Below are 20,475 nucleotides of genomic sequence, written 5' to 3' on the forward strand. Positions count from 1 at the left end.
CAATTTAAACTCGCCACACGCATCCATGTTAAACATAGCAGAATTCGCACTTTTCTGCATATGGAGAATAAAACTCTCCAAAAAAGCTACTTTTTAATAAATTCGCCAATTTTAAAATTCGCTGCTCTCTGCATAGGCCCCTATATGTTCTAGATAGCAAAGATTGAATTTATTAGTTTGAAGTTTGAGCTTAACTATGTCTCGTCACAAGACGTGTAAACACGTCTACACTAGTACATGTTTCAACTGGTGGTGTGAAGGGGGATTTGTTTTTAAGGTATGTAAAGGGACCTTCTCCTTGAGGTCTCTCCTCAGTTAGACTTTCTAGAATGGCAATATTAGCCAGATCTAGCTGGTTGCCATCTTCTAATAGAGTGTTCAAGTTTGACATCTGTTGATGCCGAGCAAATAATTTATGCAACAATAGTTTCCTTGAAAACAGATTGATGTCTTTCACGGTTTCAAAAATGTCAATTTTATTAGTGTGACAGATTCATTTTTTACTATAAAAGTATGTGATTTGACGACTCATTTGGGATATCGGGGCCATGATTTTATAGGTATTGAACATGAACTAAATATTACTGACATTCTTTCAGTGGTTGCAAGCTCAATACTACTATCACCTTACCCCTTTTTTACCAGGATTTTTCCAAATAAAAATCCTATTGAACTTAAGCTATCTAACTACATCTTGTTAATAATGAGATTAACATCATACGAGATATTTATTTATTATTCATTCATAATTCAACAATTCTTTTAAGTAATTTTTAAGCTTGTCTGAACATGTGTCATCCTTCTTGAGTTGCTTCATAGATTAGCACACTCCTGCAATAAGCTTAATTTATTTTATTTTGTCAATTCTAGTCATACATAGTAATATATTTACTTACGATATCTTGTCAGTCCTATATATGGCATAACTTGTGGGTGACGGCTCACCAAATTTTTAATGGAGCCCTAGTGATTCACCCATATGGAACGTACTAGCAACCATCACCAGGGACTGCCCATATAGCTATTTGGGGATTATCCCTTGTTCCCTGCTGAGGCTACTTTACCACCCATTTTTAACTGGTTTTATTATGAGTCTGCGCCGTTTTTTAAGGTTCAATAAAATTTGATTATTTTTGACCTATTAAGGTTTTTAGTGGTTACTGTCCTCCCACAGTGTTGGGAGCAGTTACTTTGTGTACTAGTATAAGCCAATTAGACATTGTGTCGGGGAGTATTTAACCCCCTTTATTTCAGCAGCCATGGAGTGCAACTATTAGGGATCTTTGGGAGACTTTGTGATCTTCTGGTTTGTGTTTCAGTCCTACAAATGTCAAGGGACCCAATACATTTTTAAACGTGCTTTTTGATTTCTACATACTTAACTAAGTCTGATCATTCTACATCCTGACAAACAAAGGGCTAGAACTAATAGTAATGAACAATGCCAACCCACTAAAACAGTGGATTGGTCTATATCAATTGACACACCCACTAGAGAAAGTGTTATGGATTACAGGTATTTTCTGGCATATAACGCATAATGAATACAGGTCACAGGTACTTATATACGTAGTATCATAGTAAGGCCTAGTATAGCTTAGAGTATATTGTTAAAATCCTGGTTTTTCTTGTCTTAGAAATAATAGCTTGTTTTGCTCAGAAGTGGCAGGATATTAGGACAGGTTACAAAGACATAAAAGGGGAACTTATAACGGTAAACACGCCGTGGTTAGAACAGTAACTTATGAAATCCAAGGTTACTAAATACAAGTCCTAAGATCGTAAACATCATACGTCACAAACCACAGAGTATGGACACATGACACGTGACACACGTACGCAGTAACTAATACACTCTATATTAGGTTGGCCCGACTCCATGTTAGATCAGAGAGAGAGAGAAAGAGAACCGAACTTAAGTGTGAAGTTACACAGATGAGACTGGGACTGGCTGGCCTGACGTAATATCTTTTGGTTTGTGAGTATTGACAATGCATATCTAGTTATAATCTCTGCATAGTTAGGAATGGATTGGTAACATACTGTAACTGTTAGCCATTGGCTTATAAGAAGCTTGTTCTGATATTTCTGATATTTCTGAATATTGTTGTAATACAATAAAGGATAAACCTTTTCTTATACAAACTCTGAGTACCCTTTCTTTATAAATAATAATCTCACGATACCCTCCATATATCATAATATGTGAGGGTGTGGCCGAGGCTTTTTCAAGTGCAACATTCTTGGTTTGTGTTCTCTGCTTAGAGCAGGATATAACTCACCATAAGGCGACACTTGATAAAGAGAGGTAGGATTGAACCCAGATTATGGCGCTCCAACGTGGTTAATTACTCATGAGTTGTATAATAAATCTGACGTTACCCATTTAATCTTGAAAGTACACGTGTATGCTATTTCCTCTTTATAAAAGAGAAGGTACAATTTTCATTATATATATATATATAGTATATCATGGCTGTTACGGATTTTGCACGAGTTGCAGATCTGAATGTTTTAATGAGGAATCAGTATCAGAGAAATCTGATTGACGGTGAAACTCTGGCATTTGAAATTCAATTTGGCCCGTGGGGACCTGGGGCAAGATACTGCTATCTAACAATAGACACCACAACTGATCCAAACACATATCAGTATGTACAACAGGCATATGATCCGTTAATACACACGATCATTAATTTGACACATAATGCAGCGACTGTCATTTTGGGACAACAGCCTGTGATTGCTACAGGCGTGGACAGACATGGTCCTATTAATTCTGGTGCGAAATATGGGGAGAATCGCACACACTTATTTACACCAGTTACATTACTTGAGTTAACACCAGCAGCACGCGACGTTCTGACAGAGCGCGGAAATGCAACTGCAGAAATCACGCTGTTAAGAGAAATTGTTAATGCCCTCTTCGCAATTAGAGGAGCTGCTCCAGCGTTGATTGATGTACCAGCTCGGGTACAAGTTTGTATTCCCATGGCGAACATTAAGGCTACTATTGGAAAGTTGCCAACTAATCCAAAAGACATTGCATTGTGGCTTAATGAGAGAACGCATTGTTTAGATGGGGTGTATCCTACACCGACCGCAAATCAGAAACTTGCTTTGGTAAATTCCCTGCTACCAGCGGGTTTGTCAATCACATTAGCTGAAGCACGAGACTGGGATTCAGTCATCAGCAATGTGTATGAGAAAACCCATGGAAAAGTTACGATCTCATCACTGGCAGATACGCTAGGACAAGTTAATAAGACTAGTGGGATTGTAGCAGCTTATATTCTAGGGTTACGCTTTACACAAGGCAACCATGAGATTGTGTGGGGTTGTCTGAAGGCTTTGATTAAGGGACAGGGTTTGCTGTTAGACCTTGAAAGACAAATTCAAGGTGTACCAGTGGAACAAAAACCAATTATGGTTCCTGAGATTCTGAAAAATACTTACACTCTTGTTGGCAGATCACTCACTGGGGATCCGATTGGATTAACTAAGCCACAAACCAGTGACAGGAAACCTGAGAGATCAAACGCAGAAAAGAGGGGAAATTTTCTTGTCCAAGAGAGAAAGTGGAGACCTCCGTTCACCCAATATCAGACTCCAGTTTATCCTAGAGACGAGCAGTGGGACAGAAGAGGTAATTTTCAAAGAGATAATAGAAGTTTTCAGACTGCTACACAAAGACAAAACACTCCTACACCACAGACTACACAACAAAATACACGCTTTGAACAGCAAGCTCGTAGTGAGGGTGCAGTGTCCAGATATAATCTGAGACAATACATTAAAACTCCTGACAGATATGGGCAAGGCAAGGCTAGCGAAATTAAATTTCGTGACAAGCGTACAGGTTTTGCTACGCAGACTTCAGGATTAACGAACAGCCAACGTGAGGTTAAACAGGCTGCAGCAGCGACGACACCGGCGAGCACAGAGAAATTTGTTGGGAAGATAACTCACCTCCCTACAGACTTCCTCTTTGAGGAATGACAAACTTAACGTTAAACATTCACTACAAGGGAAAAGATTACACTGGCCTATTAGACACACAAGCCGACATATCCCTTGTAAGAACTGATATTTTAATAGATGAAAATTATGTACACGACATCACGATACAAACAATTGAGGGAAATGGCACTTATCCTTCATATTATTTAGACTTAAAAATTAATGACAGGCGAGTTTCTATTGAATTAGTTGAACATGACAGATTAGGTTGTGACTTTCTTATAGCATACAAAGATGTGGCTTCCTTCTTTACAATAAAAGAGGAAGTTACAGAAAACCGCAAGCATACGGAATTGACTGTGAAATTTGACTTGGAAAAAATTATCACAGATCAATGCAATGAAAGTGCTTTTAATGATAAAACAAAATTGTATAATTGGTTAATGACACACAAATATATTTTTCAACAGTGGGAAAATCAGGTCGGATTTAGAAAACAAATCGTACACAATATTAATACATGTTCTACACTACCAAAGAAACAGGCACAATATAAAATTAATCATGCCGCCTTACCAAGCATACAAATTGTAATCAATGATTTACTTAAACAAGGAGTACTGCTTGAACAGTATAGCCAAATGAATACTGCAGTATATCCAGTGCCTAAAAAAGATGGTTCATGGCGAATGGTGTTAGATTATAGGGAAGTGAACAGAGTCACACCTTCAGTGGCAGCACAGAACACACATTCACCTTCAATCTTAAGCGGATTACAGCGTAAACGCTTTAAAACTACGTTTGACTTAAGCAATGGGTATTTTAGCCACCCAATCACGCCTGAGAGTTATTGGCTAACCGCATTTACCTGGCAAGGTAAACAATTGGTTTTTACACGCTTACCACAAGGTTTTGTAAATAGTCCAGCTTTATTCACTGCAGACGTAGTCTCACTATTGTCTAAGTTTGCCAATACAGAAATTTATGTTGATGACGTTTATTTATCACATGACACAGAAGAAGAGCATTTTAAAGCTATGACAGAAGTGTTAATTACATTGACAGAAGCAGGTTACCTTGTTTCCCTAAAGAAATCTCAGCTTGCAAGAGAAACTGTGACATTTTTAGGCTTTGAAATAGCTGAAAATGGCAGAGGCCTCTCTACTAATTACAGAGAAAAAGTTTCCAACATCAGTGTTCCAAAATCACTAAAACAGTTAAGAAGCATTATTGGGTTACTGAATTTTTCAATGACGTTTATCCCAGATTTTAATGTACTGATTGAACCATTACATCACGCAACATCACGCGAGATTAAGTCAGAGCAGACTAGACCGAAAACACCTTTTAAATGGTTAACAGTTGAGGATGAGGCATTGCGAAAGTTATTAGCAGCAGTTAATGATGCTTCCTACTTAGCGCAGCGCGACCCGACAAAACCATTGTCAGCTTATGTCAACATTTCACCACTAGCTGCATACATTAGAATTTACAATGCTATGGAGACAGTACCAATTACATTATTATCTTATGTATTTACAAACACAGAGAAGAGATATTTGTCGCTTGAAAAACTATTATCAGCAATTACACTCACAGTGCTAAAATCACGTGATTTGGCACAGGGACAGGATATCTATATATACACTTCAGTAGCTTCACTAGCAACATTGCAGAAACAGACCATTCCGGATAGGAAGGCGTTAAGAAGTCGCTGGTTAAAATGGTATACCATTATAGAAGATCCCCAAATACATTTTGTGCATGATAAAACTTTAACTACATTAGACGACCTCCCATCCCCCTTTGAAGGGGTAACATGGGAAAATCAAACACACCCAAATGACTTTTACACATGCATTTTCTACACAGATGGTTCAGCTGTAGACTCCAGCAAAGAAGGAGTGAATAAATCTGCAGGTTCAGGAATTGCAAAATATGATGCACATATGAATTTGTTGCATAGTTGGCAATTACCTGTAGGAGACCACTCTGCACAGTTTGCAGAGATTCATGCTTTAGCTTTTGCTATGAAAGAAGCACTTACAGTTAAGGGACATGTACTTATAGTTACAGATTCCGCTTATTTAGCACGTTCAGCATTGCAGGACCTACCAATTTGGAGATCAAATGGATTTTTAAATGCCAAAAGGAAACCACTAACGCATATAGCTAAGTGGAAGGCCATTGCGGCCTATCTTGATCAAAAGCCTGATATTGAAATTGTACACGAGCCAGCGCACAGAACGCTTGGTTCATCGGTTCATACTATGGGTAACCAGTTTGCAGATAGTCTCGCGCAAACTGTAAGTCAGAAATTTGCCGTTAACAAAGTGTTAACAAGGGCACAGTCAAAGTCAGCCAGTCTCGATGCAGAGTTATATGCTTGTCTGGATACCACCAGGCCTAATCCACCTGGGTATCCTAAGAAATACTCATTTAAACAAGTCAACAATAATTGCATGGTTGTAATTGATGCTAATGAATTCATTGTTCCCCCTGTAGCAAGCAGAATGCAGATCGCTACGCAAGCACACGACAGTGTGGGACACCCTCACCTAGGGAGAGAAAATGTTTTGTTGACACTGAAACACAAATACTGGTGGCCGAACATGAGGAAAACAGTTAAGACAGTTCTAAGCAACTGTAAACCATGTCGGTTGGTGAACGCTCCTAATCATCAGACCCCACCATTTATTATTAATGCAATACCGAACAAACCGTTTGATTTAATATATTTGGACCATATTGGACCTTTGCCAGCATCACATTCCTACAAACATGTTTTGGTTTGTGTTGATGCTTGTACAAGGTTTACGTGGTTATACCCCGTTCGTGGTACGACATCTAGCTCTACGCTTAAATGTCTCAACACCTTAGTAAGTGTGGCTAAGCCCAAGGCCTTTCATTCCGATGGTGGACCTGCTTTCACAGCGGCAGAAACCAAGGAATGGGCCGCAACATTAGGTGTTGATTGGGCCTTCAGCTCACCGTGGCACCCGGAAAGCGCTGGGATCGCTGAGCGTAGAAATTACGAGGTAAAACGACTTTTAACCAAAATGCTATCTAATCGTCCTACACAGTGGTATCCACTCTTAGTTACGGTTCAAATTGGCCTAAATAATATTCCTAACTCAGTAACTGGTAAAACACCCCATGAACTGTTATATGGTACTCCTATGAATACACCGTTTACTAATGATTCTATTTCTGTCCCAGGGAGACTTGAACAAATATTAATTTTACAGGAATTGAGGGATTCTTTTTCCCATACAGCCCACACACCACGTAATCCTGCAGCTTGGACGCCGCAGATTGGACATTCGGTCCAGGAGAGGGTTGCTAAGGTAAAGCCGTTGCGGCCTAAGTGGAAGAAACCTACCACGATACTTAAAAAGATAAATGAAAGAACCTTTATCATCCAAGATACAAAAGGAAAAGAAAGAAAAGTGAGTATCGATAATCTTAAGCCTACAGCACATTGCAGTAATGTCACTGTTCAAGATGGAGGAGACACCGTATCTGCGACAGACTTCGATCGAGCTGCAGCCTCTCGAAGCACAGATTGCAAGACAACAGAATGTGGAAAATAATCACGCAGGTGAGGTCCTACAAGCTGAAGCTGACTTCCCTGACAGTGACCAAAGACATATATATGTGTTACCTGCCATACCGGATCAACGCAACATTTACCAGAAGGCCTATCAAACAGTGGCTAAGGTGATCACAAAGAAAAGACTGTTAAAGACTATTTTGTGTTTCTCAATCTGTTTTGCTTTTCTAGCAATATCAGCCAGCGTTATTTTCAGGTTACAATGGCATTTTGTGACTCAGCAAGAAGGAGAGATCATCGACTGGAAACGTACAGCAGCACACGGTATTACCACACCAGACTCCGGCATCGTGAAACGAGGACTACATTACGATTTGAAACCGGTGGACATACAGTCGGTGGGTATACCTCAAGGTGTGTATTGGAAGCCGTTTCCTAAACCTATCATCCAGAAACGAAAGACTTTGGGGATTTCACAGGTTGTGCTGTTTGATTCTACTGTGCTAGCTAAAGAAGCTGGTATAACTACGCCAGAAGGAAGGAAGCTGGTGACACAACATCTGAATGCACAGATGCAACAGCTGCAATCTACAAGCCTGAAATATGATTTACCCCTTCATGACCATTGGAAGCAGCAAAGCTACCGTGAACAACGTTGTCATGCTGAATTTGGACATTGTTATTTCATTGACTTTCAAGGAACACGTAAATGGCCAACGAAGGAGCTGAAAGCTGATCATTGCCCTCGGCCTGGTGTGACCATGGACAATATAAGGTATAAGCAATACCCTATTTTCTATCTGAATACAGGTCAAATTACTCAGAACGGATTCGTTCCCAATGGACAGACTGATCCAAGAGTGGCATTCTGGGAAGGTGCTGAAGAAGAAGAGTACAGAATACCTGGGGGGGTAAGACCGTATATATCTGCTGTTTTTTGTACTGACAGTATTTACTCAGGATGGTGGAACTCATCAATAACCGCTGAGGACCTGTTACACAAACTTCAAGATGTGATGGAAGATGCTAAAACTGGACAGCTAAAGACAGCAGCACTTCCGAAAGAATGGAATACAAAAGGTGATGGTATGTTGTTTCGTGAACCTACAGCATGGGACACTTGCACTCAACCACGCTTTGCTACATTTACCAATACGACATACTACAGCCATTCATGTAAAGGTTTCAAGAATGCGTGTGGTATCACATTGGAGAAATTGATTAATGAAGGAATCTGTGATAAGGACACTACAGTATTCAAGTACGGTTGTAAACCGTGTTCCTTTTATTACAATCTCACGCAAGGCTATTTTAACTGGCAACCGAAAATGATTGATCAAGGATTTTTACATTTTTCTGGGTTACGAGGTTTTTGGTGTGTGGAGCGAATAGTGATTATGAAACCTAATTACAAAGTCTACTCCCTGTTCCAGAAATGTCTCAATGATAGTTTGCATATGAATGTTGACACGGTAATCAGGGCAATGAGCGATTTGATGAATGTTCAAATAGCTCCAGATGATAAACCCTGTGAGTATGACACGTGCACCACACGTAATATTGTTAACATGCCCTACTCAGAGGCAATGTGGGGTACGAATGCAACGATTAATGCCATAGTGTATTATGAAAATGACACAGAGTTCATGAATGAATGTAAAGTTTCAAGTAAAACATCTGCAAGAAAATTGCTTACTAACGATGATATTCTTATAACCACAGGACACCTGCTGAGTGATTCTGTTTCTGTTATAAGTCAAATCTCTGACTCAAATGATGAAGAATTAAGGAGAGGTATTTTGGTGTTAAGAGATCACATGATAAAATTTGCTTCCTACACAATTTCAGATATAACAGTGTTATCTGAAGAAATTAAAGCTTTGGTTATTCTTAATCACATTACTTCTATCAGGTTAACATTGCAAAGTAAAAAGGTTGACATATCACTTTTAAATCTCACTTTAATCACACAGACTCTCAATTTAAGTCCGAAAGAATCTGAAATCCTGGCATATGTTTCACAAACCACAGTTTATGACATACGAGAAAGAAACCACAGACGGGTTCATAACCCTGATGACTCATTATGGGAAGTTTTTATATACTATGAATTATTTATTCCAGGAGACGTGTATACAACAAATTGGGAACTGCTTAATTTTGGACACATAACACACACAGGTTCTTATTTCGCAAGGATGCAGGTTGCGCAACCATTTCAATACATGTCTGTGAAATGTGATCGTAAATTTTTCATCAGCACTATAAGATGTGTTGATAGAGGTTACTTGATTTGTGATGACATTATACAGCACATGCCTTGCAATGATCAAATGCAAGGTAGCAACTGCCCGATAACTGTAATGCCTATTCAAACCCCTTTTACATTAATTCACAGCCTAGATAATGGGAGTTACATAGTGTTATCTACAGAAAAGGATTGCGATATTCCTCCTTTTCAGGCATCACTTGTCACGGTTAATGGGAGTATACAGTGTTATGGTACTACACTTATTCCACCTCTGTTACATCAGAAATTCACATCTGGAGTACATTTCCAGGTACCAGCTATCACTCTGATCCTTCCTCACATGACAGCCTATTTGGCACATTTAAAGAAGATGAAGGTTACTATAGGGTTCACACATGATATAGTACATACCCTTTTACAGAGAGTTCACAGTGAATTACTACGTGTTGATTTGCACCCAGGTGATTTTCCCCAGTGGTTAACTACACTGGGTGAGTCATTGAAAACTTTTTGGCCAATGACAGGTAATTTTTTGACAAAGATAGGCACTAGCCTACAATCTACTGGTAAAAGTATCTTTAGTGGACTGGGAAATGCGTTTGGAATCCTAGGTTATTTAAAACCAATATTGTTTTTTATTTTAGGGATAATAATCCTTGTTATTTTGCTTCGTATTTTCTCATTTCTTCCGAAGATGAAGATGAAGAGGCGTTCAGCTTAATCACATTTTGCTTTATAGCATATATTCTTATATTTTTACCTAGATACTAATATACTGTTTTAAGCACACAGGTCAAATCTAACCTGCTGCAGTATGCTTTGTTGCAAGGACACAGACGAAAAGAAAGATGCTTCACAAATCTTGCGTCTACCACGTTCCTATCAGACCTCCATGAGGATGTACTTAGATGAACTGGTTTTGCCAAATCGGAAACCCCGCAAAGTGCATGCAGTTCACGATACGATGAGAGACTTTATGTATCAGGACTCTCTTGCTTCCTCTGGACCGTTTTCTGTTTTAACACCTAATGGGACATTGCTACCGCGTAGCTTGCTAATGTTATGTAATTTTTGGCAAGTGAAATCTTTGCTGTCTCTTGGTGATCAACCCAACTTCAAGTGTAGAGACATCCACCGTCAAATATTTCAAATGTCTTTTTATACAATTGAAGAAGGTCATATCAGTATTGTCAGCCACGGGTCATATAATTGTACCACTTTGCTTGCATGTTCAGGTAATAAACATCAACATTGTTTTGGTGCCCGTTGGAATACTACGCTCTTGAGTGTGTATGAAAGCCAACATCAACCCGCTTTACAATTGGGTGATTTTTACAAATTGATACCTTCCCATCGTGGAATAACTTGTGCACATATGCGCAGTTGTGGGTGTTTTGGCGATCAGTCACATACTCCTATGAGTTCAAGCTCATCTACATCAGAGAGCTGTGACACGGTCTTCCAATAGTACACATAATGAATATTTTCTGCTTTGATAGTTTTTCCTGCATTTGCAAAAATATGATAATTATGTGTAGGAGAGGGTGTTATGGATTACAGGTATTTTCTGGCATATAACGCATAATGAATACAGGTCACAGGTACTTATATACGTAGTATCATAGTAAGGCCTAGTATAGCTTAGAGTATATTGTTAAAATCCTGGTTTTTCTTGTCTTAGAAATAATAGCTTGTTTTGCTCAGAAGTGGCAGGATATTAGGACAGGTTACAAAGACATAAAAGGGGAACTTATAACGGTAAACACGCCGTGGTTAGAACAGTAACTTATGAAATCCAAGGTTACTAAATACAAGTCCTAAGATCGTAAACATCATACGTCACAAACCACAGAGTATGGACACATGACACGTGACACACGTACGCAGTAACTAATACACTCTATATTAGGTTGGCCCGACTCCATGTTAGATCAGAGAGAGAGAGAAAGAGAACCGAACTTAAGTGTGAAGTTACACAGATGAGACTGGGACTGGCTGGCCTGACGTAATATCTTTTGGTTTGTGAGTATTGACAATGCATATCTAGTTATAATCTCTGCATAGTTAGGAATGGATTGGTAACATACTGTAACTGTTAGCCATTGGCTTATAAGAAGCTTGTTCTGATATTTCTGATATTTCTGAATATTGTTGTAATACAATAAAGGATAAACCTTTTCTTATACAAACTCTGAGTACCCTTTCTTTATAAATAATAATCTCACGATACCCTCCATATATCATAATATGTGAGGGTGTGGCCGAGGCTTTTTCAAGTGCAACATTCTTGGTTTGTGTTCTCTGCTTAGAGCAGGATATAACTCACCATAAGGCGACACTTGATAAAGAGAGGTAGGATTGAACCCAGATTAAAAGTATTTAAAGTAACTACAGCTACATACCTTTACTCCTCCCCTGACAAAGTATACTGAAACATACAAAACGTATGTAGGGTTTTACGACACCACGACGGTGGCGTCAACTGAGGTGGTGGCTTGAATCTGCTCCGTCTTGCTCCCGGAACTATCCCGCTGCCAAGAATATATGAACACTGTTGTATAATGGCATAATTTACTATTCAAATCTAGCACATAGCAAAGTTTTGCTCCATACCTACACTAGAACTAGATTATGTGGTGTATTATCTGGGCTTTATATTTGTTGATTGTTGCCCACACGCTGCTTCAGTAATTGCGGGATCTGGATACACTGTGATGTGACTTGGCTACACTACACATGGCATGTTATTAGATACAAAGGACTTCATTATTATATTCACTGCATAGGGTTTTGTTACAATATAACACCTGGGTAAGGAGATTTTACATCTCCACCGATTATACAATTCTGTTGCTTATACATTAGGTAGCAACTGGAAGGTTGTAACTGTCTTACATTGCCATAGATTTGGTGGTAATAGAACAATGCATAGGGTGTGTACTAGTAACACATGACCATTACTGTGCTGTTTATTTAGTCAGCGGTATTTGGATTGAGTCTATGGTGTGCACATTTATTCACCTATAGACTTCTCCGAGACATCAATTATTGTGCTTGTATTTAAGTGGGATTACTAATATATGCACTGGTCTTATTCCAGCCTCATTTTTATGTCTTGGACTGATGTGCAGTAACACCCTGAACAAATCGCATTTTGCAGCTAAGGAGCTAAACCAATGGTTTTGTTTTTAACTGTATAGGACTGACTAGTGTAGGTACTAATAAATCTGATATTCGTGTCAGTCTCTTTTCTGGTATTCTTTGTCAGTAGTTTAGACCTATCTGATACCAGTGCTCTATGATACACTTTTTGGACTATCATCTTACTGTATTCACGTTCATGGAATCTGGCTTTCATGTCGGTCGCTTGTTTTTTTAATTCCATTGTCGTGGAACAGTTGCGGTGTAGCCAGAGGAATTGTCCTGTATGGATATTTATGACATCTAACATAGAAAAATTGACTAAGGATATCAAAGATAGGAAACAAAAGAAGTATTTACGTGACTTTGCCGATTTTAGAGATGGAAAGATCTTTACATTTAGAACACGTTATCAACAAGCTAGATCCCAATACCAAGTCACCAAGTCCTTCACAGACTCTACCAAGACAGTTTCCTTTAAGATTAAAAGTTTTATTAACTGCCAAACAGGAGTAGTTTATTTGATCACCTGCGATTGAGGGAAAATGTATGTAGGTAAAACTCGTAGACCGTTAAAAACAAGAATACTGGAACACATTGGGGCAATAAGGAATGCCCATGATACACCGGTGGCAAAACACGTAATTGATGCCCATGACGGCAACAGCAACTCATTACACTTTGCGGGCATGGAACATGTTACTCCTGGTCCACGAAGAGGTAACTGCGACAAACGTCTACTTCAGAGGGAATGTTGCTGGATATACCAGCCCCATACATTAAGTCCTGATGGACTTAATGAAGGATTCATCTATTCTTACTTTTAAACCAAAAATACCGTTAATACACACACCATACAAATCACTATCATCACTTTAATTTCCTATAAATCCCATGTATCTATATTGTTAATTAGAACAGTCCTTGGTTTTAATATACTCCTACCTACTCACTATATTATCAACTCACCTAAACGGTTACATAAGGGATCCAGGTATATAGTTTAAATTCACTTCTGATCTGTATTGACCATTTTGGGCAGATCACACTAGGTTTCTCACACTCCTACACCAATACTTATAAGTTATATTGTATCATGCTGATGATTAGCAAGATAAATATATACATGCATGTGTATAATCAGTATATTCCATATACACTTATCACCCCTATCACATTATCTCAAGCACAATACTTATTTCTATTGTAATTTTGGGTAGATTAGCTCATCAATAAACTACTATATTTACTTATCTTTAATAGGGTTATCAATTGGATTAAGGTATAAAATCTAGTGATCTGTATTGACCATTTTAGGCAGATCATACTAGTCTACTTACATTCCTACACTTTCAACATTCAAATGTATATTGGCTAATATTAGGCAATTACAAGAGATATATATATATATAATTCTATATATCTCCAATATCATTAGCACAAAGGTCAATACCTCCACAGTAGACGTTAACATTGTTCTCTATAACATATTGCAACAGTCGCTTGAAGCTACTCTAACCACCACTGTGGTCCAGTATATCCACATAAATATATATACATCTCTTATCATACATGACTATACGGGTAGTTTGATCCATATATTGTCTGACGCCTAGTGAACAGCAGTACCACTCTCTATACATATATTTCTAAGGGGGGTGCTGAGTGTTTAATGTAAATATTTTTTGGCATAATATTTTTCTGAGCTTATGCATCAGTCTCATTACTTGTCCATTCATTAAACCTAAAGTGGAACCCGACTATTATCGGGTCTCACGTGGTCACCTGTGTCTATTGGTGAACAGAGAGCCGCGCCTCCCCTTTAACACTGTGCTGTATATATACTCACGTACTTGATCAGTAATTTAGACTCATCCCCCCTGAATAAGCGTGGTTTACACGCGAAACGTGCATCGAGAAGTAGGACGTAACTTTCGTAACGTCATTGCAGTTGCGACATCTCAGCCCTTCCTAATAGGGCGTTAACTTTTTCATATTACCGGGTCCTCTGTGACCATTTATTTCCCCTTGTAAAATATTGCCATGCTGGCTTTGATATAAATTTGATCAATAATTCAATAATTTGATCAATCTTTTTTGTGTCTACCCTTTATTTAATTTAGCTTTATTAAAAGTTAAATATTATTAGCCCTGGGTGAGCACCGTAAGTGCAATTCTTTTAAGTGAATCCGTAAATCAGATTTCCGATATCCAATTTGTTCAGCATTAGTTAACCATCACCACACGACACACAACCGAGTGCTAAAAAAGCATAAAGGAGAAGGAGCAGCTCAGTGAGTACAGACACTAACTCAGTATGAAGCAGGGGAACCTGGTTGCATTCCTGGTGTCAGCGCCTTGTGACCTTGGGCAAGTCACTTTATCTCCCAAATTCATAGATTGTAAGCTCAACTCGGACTGTGTATGTAAAATTCTTGTGCTGTGTACCGCACGCTATACTGCAATTGTGAAGCGATTGAAAAGTGCTATATGAAAATTATTATTACGTGAAGACCGTCTTCTTTCTGATGATATTCAGCTGACAATTCATTTCTACGTAATAAATCAAAATGATCTTTTGTGGCATAACACAACCTTCAGCAGGAACATTGTTATTAAATAAAGGAAATAATTAATACAAATATGTTATCCAAGGAATAGGAAAATTCATGACAACAGTTTACTAAAATAAGCTTATTTACTTAGAAATGATACATTGGACATAGTCTGTGTACAGAACAAAGCAATTTATGGTAAACTTAATATAAGGCACCTTTGAAACCAGATGCTGTACAAAATACATTTAGTGTGTTACATTTTAAAAGGTTATTCTACATTTCTGGCATATATAGAACAATAGTATAACCATACTGCTTAGTTCACTAGTCTCATCATTGTCTATTTACAATTACACTACATTAACTACAATGTTATTTCACTGTATACATTATACTACACATTTTAGATTAGACATTGGTAACATTAGGACAAAGGACCATGTCACAGGTTAGAATACAATTCCCTTTGATCCCTTCCATGCTGGAGAGGACTTCAGAGCACAGAGAGGGTTAAGTATTAGCATCCAGTGAAATTAGGTGGAGGAGATTTATTTATTGTTTAATTAAAGGTTTGGCTAAAATATTTATAAATTGTTCAAGTTTACTCTTTTTTAACCAATCGGCAAAGTAATGAGAGTGGAGGAACAGGGAAGGAGGTAGCGATATTTGGTAATAATGACAGTATATACTGGATTAGAGAGAGAATAGGCTTTGTGATCTGTTAACACTGCAAATATTTTGTTTTTTTAAGATTGCAAATACCTAACACCTATATCCTTTTTATATTTATTAATTCACTCACATTTTTGACACATAAATATGGATGCTGTTAATGTGCCACAGTTGATACAATGCAGTCAATACATGTTTTGAATGAGTTTCTAATTGGCCTTTAATGGTTGTTTTTCTTTTAAAGTATCTACTGATGCAATGCATAGAAATTTCCTCCATCGTATTAATACAATTTATGTATGTTGGCAAATATATATAAAAAAAAATACTACATGCTCCAGGTAAAGGAATATTAGAAATATAATTTCCCATAGAAGTGAGCCGAGACAATGGAAATGTGACAAGCAAAACAACGGGTAGGTGAAAATTGCATTTTTTTGTTTCAAATCCCTTTTTCCTTAAAAACTGACAGGTAACATACTATATTAGAGCCAAAATGACAGTGCAATCAGGCACTCCAGTAGCAGGGTTACCATCACATCAGGGAAAAATCATGCACATTACAGCAATCTACAGCACTCATTTTTATGTGTACAGATGTTATAGGACTAGCAGGTTTTGGCTGAGGAAATCAGTTTAATATTTCTGATCCCAATAGAATTTTTTGCGTGTTGGAATAGCAACTGCAGAGAGATATCTGGCCCATCTTACCCTGATTTACTGGAGCTACTTGGTCAAATTTAGCTAGCCTCAAGTAGCTTGGAGAATTATGCTTAAAGAACAGTTTAAAAAATTAGTTTAAGCTTAACTTAAAACCCAAACCAAGTGGTTAGATAGAAGTTACAGCACACTTTTTAGAAGGACACAACTGAAGAGGAGATACGGACAAAAAGGTTTCCACATGTTCAGTCTCAAACTATGGAAGATTTCCCGATGAGTGTTGGGGTCAGCAGGAAAAAGCAATTTGCGCAGACTAAAAAAAAAAACAATAAACATTTGGCTATTTAAATACTGGACCTTTAAAAGGTTAAACTGCAGACCAATTAGAACACATAAATGACCCCTTTTCATATGGTGTTATTTGTTGCAAGTATATCATTTCCCTAAACACCTATTACATTAATTCCACTTAACTTGATTGCCACCTTCACAAAAGCATCTATGGTAACCCAACTCTTGTAGTATCTGATCAAAATAGTTATTTATGGGCAGCCTTTAAATTCACAGTACACCACAAATTAAGAAGCTTCTGTGATTACACAGATTTGTTCAAAGTTTGCAGAACCAACAACTGTTAAAGAGCAAACCTGTAACTATGTGATTTCTCCTGCATCCCAGCTATTCTGTATCTCAGTTATTCTGCGTTGCAGCTATTCTGTATCTCAGTTATTCTGCGTCGCAGCTATTCTGTATCTCAGTTATTCTGCGTTGCAGCTATTCTGTATCTCAGTTATTCTGCGTCGCAGCTATTCTGTATCTCAGTTATTCTGCGGCGCAGCTATTCTGTATCTCAGTTATTCTGCGTCGCAGCTATTCTGTATCTCAGTTATTCTGCGTCGCAGCTATTCTGTATCTCAGTTATTCTGCGTCGCAGCTATTCTGCATCCCAGTTGCCTCCATGAACGCTTAATTACTTTTGGCATAGGACGGTTATTAGTGACTATATATTGGGTCAATGACCCATTTATCATTCGTTCCCGATTTCACCAACTCATTTTGTAAACAAAAAAAAACTCAGATGAAACTTGGCAACAAATATTAAAATGAACATTAAAAACAGATTGGTGAAAAATGCAATTAAATGATGTATTTGCCACCTCAGTTGTTCACGGTTTATATAATGGCAACACAGCGGTAAATAAGACATTTGGGGGGGTGGCGGGTAGCACATAACTGAGTGTCAAAAAGTACCCTTCGTAAAAAAAATAGGAAATCTAGCTTATGAGCATGTGACGGCAAGTCATAACATTGTCTAAAGATACTTTGCAATGGATGTATTTGAGCAGGTACGCTTAACATTAGGCAAAACTTAGAACCCAAGAACGGTTGAAAGAAATTAGGTGCAACATCATTACACATTCATTAGCAAACAGCAAGTGAAATTAAGGTCTTCAAATGCTGGAGGAATCTGTGATTACTTGAAAGTTCCTCAGGCACAAAGAGTAACAGATTTGCGCCCCCTATCATTCCACAAAATGTCACTTTCTATTTTGATGCCATGCCAATACATTTCTCTATTTGTGATACCCCATATCCATGGTATTCTCCGCAACTTAATGCAGGGGCGCTCAACTTCAGTTCTCAAGCCCCTCCCCCCCCCCCCCCCCCAACAGGTCAGGTTTTCAGGATCTCTGCTCCAGCACAGGTGGCTCAAAGGCTCAATCAAAGACAAAGCTTCTGATTGAGCTACCTGTGCTGAAGCTGGGATAGGGCTTGAGGACTGGCGTTGAGCACCCTTGACAATGCATATTACATTTTTCTCTATGTGCCTTTGACAGTCAATTCGATTTCAGCAAATGATAACACAAGTTACAAATCAGATAATTCAAACAAGTAAAACTGTAAATTCAGTTACCATATTCCCTTTTGATATCAGAGTAAAGGGCTGTTACAATATAAAAAAATGTCCCATTGTCCGCAGATTGCAAGGGGAACACAAAGGCCGTATTTCCGAGCAAAACTGTTAACTTTTCACGGACACTGAAATTTGGAGACATAGAAGGGGTTATATGCAGTAGGTTTCCATATAAACATCAGTATAGGGTTGTTTTGTGTGAATGTCTAGATTACCAAGAAGATTGTGCATCACCACCTCTAACAAAATCTTTCCACATTGTCTCCTGTGCGACTTCCAAAGCAAGGGGAAAATAGCAAATGATCATTTCTAGCACCATAAAAATGCAAGTTTTGAGTACAAGTGTAGGAAAGGCAATTCTGATAGTGACATATCCAGATTCTTGTTTCAACCGAAAGTTGCGCTGGGGCTTTTTCTCCAGGTTTCACTGGGGGGCAAAAAGAGGATAAAAAGGCCTTTATCTTGGTTACGGCTTTCATAGAAAGCAAAATATTCTGAACATGCCATTCAGTACCCATTAAATGGAGCTTTGATGTCAGAGTGATACAAGTCTTGATATAAAATAAAAACAAAAATATTTCTGTCCTTGAGTACAGAGAAGCTCTCAACGAGGAAGAGATGCTTCCAGCATAATATTCTACAAAGTACTGAAATAAGTCAATATATAGCAGCTTGCAAAATGCGATGAGGAGACAGGCTGGAAGTGTCCGCTGCTCTCCTCTTTGCACTTAGCTCCCTCTGCTCTCCCAAGAGTCCCGACTTTAGCTTCCCAGGTTTCCTGTGTCAAATCTTGACGTCTTGGGACTCAACCATCTTCGCCAGCGTCTTCTTGATCCTCAAAGCTGTGAGACGGGAAGCTGGGTTTTGAGCCCAGCACTCGGCCATCAGTTTTAAGATTGCTCGTAAGCACTGCAGAAGCAGGGGAGAGAGAGAGAGAGAAACAGTGCCTTGTAAGTCACTACAACTAATGACAACTAAACCTTTGGCTCGCATATCAGGCAGATAAATGTTAAAGAGGCAGACCAAGCAATATGTTACGTGTTTTTTTTTTTAATAATTAATCAGTTATCTACTATGAAAAAATACTTTAAGCATTTTTTTAAAAACATCTCTGAATTACATTTTTAATGTATTATAATGCAACAGGCATTTTTTGTTCCTATAGCAACCATTTACAAAGTTACATCCCTTTCCACTTCTGAAACAGAGAAGAAGAGGAAGGAAAAAACGGAGCACTATATCCAGTGCTGATGATACAGCAAAAAACCACCAGGATGCGTTCCCATAAAAATAAAGCTAATTTAATGGATCACAAATAATGAACAAAACACACCAACGCATTTCGGACTATGAATAGCCCTTTATCAAGGTCAATTCACCTTGATAAAGGGCTAATCATAGTCCGAAACGCGTTGGTGTGTTTTGTTCATTATTTGTGATCCATTAAATTAGCTTTATTTTTATGGGAAGGCATCCTGGTGTTTTTTTGCTGTATCATCAGCACTGGATATAGCGCTCCGTTTTTTCCTTTCTCTTCTTCTCTGATGTTCATCTACAGACGGAGGCACACTCAACCCTGGGTCACTGGATACATTGGACTTGCTGCTTATCGTGGACATTCATCCCAAGTGAGTTTATTCCAGTTTGAACCACTTTATTTGGAAATTATTCTGAATTTCATCATTGTCCATTGCCATAGGATGTTTAATCTACTGGTCACCGGCAGGTGTATATGAATATATCCTTACTGCTGTGCTACGTGGGA

At 38.3% G+C, this 20,475-nt stretch overlaps 2 protein-coding genes across 6 annotated transcripts in view; one reads left to right on the plus strand and one right to left on the minus strand.

Moving 5' to 3' along the window:
- Window positions 1–776: 776 nt before the first annotated feature.
- Window positions 777–12,115, plus strand: LOC142501134 (uncharacterized). 2 transcript variants are annotated; one of them, XM_075610527.1, is made up of 2 exons: window positions 777–3,646; window positions 7,237–7,553. In XM_075610527.1, the coding sequence occupies exons 1-2, from the start codon at window positions 2,473–2,475 to the stop codon at window positions 7,551–7,553; spliced, it is 1,491 nt and encodes a 496-aa protein (XP_075466642.1). In that variant the 5' UTR covers window positions 777–2,472. The 2 variants fall into 2 exon arrangements, with proteins under 2 accessions (XP_075466642.1, XP_075466641.1); XM_075610526.1 differs by lacking the exon at window positions 7,237–7,553 and adding an exon at window positions 10,550–12,115 and having other exon boundaries at window positions 1,129–3,646.
- Window positions 12,116–15,584: 3,469 nt separating this feature from the next.
- The window catches only part of BMPR1A (bone morphogenetic protein receptor type 1A), a 113,883-nt gene continuing 108,992 nt past the window's right edge, over window positions 15,585–20,475 (minus strand). For all 4 annotated transcript variants that reach the window (XM_075610531.1, XM_075610528.1, XM_075610530.1 and 1 more), the window contains one exon: window positions 15,585–19,619. In XM_075610531.1, the coding sequence (XP_075466646.1) occupies window positions 19,494–19,619 (126 nt within the window). In that variant the 3' untranslated portion in view covers window positions 15,585–19,493. The remainder of the gene's footprint in view (window positions 19,620–20,475) is intronic.

Source organism: Ascaphus truei, chromosome 8 (assembly GCF_040206685.1).
Source record: "Ascaphus truei isolate aAscTru1 chromosome 8, aAscTru1.hap1, whole genome shotgun sequence".
Lineage (NCBI taxonomy): Eukaryota > Metazoa > Chordata > Amphibia > Anura > Ascaphidae > Ascaphus > Ascaphus truei.

What these genes read in the sequence shown, in the direction of transcription:
- LOC142501134 (XM_075610526.1), top strand. Translation starts at nt 2,473, where the DNA reads ATGGCTGTTACGGATTTTGCACGAGTTGCAGATCTGAATGTTTTAATG. An exon ending in CGAGCAGTGGGACAGAAGAG is followed by an intron (nt 3,647 to 10,549) that starts GTAATTTTCAAA and finishes TACTGTTTTAAG; the next exon opens with CACACAGGTCAAATCTAACC.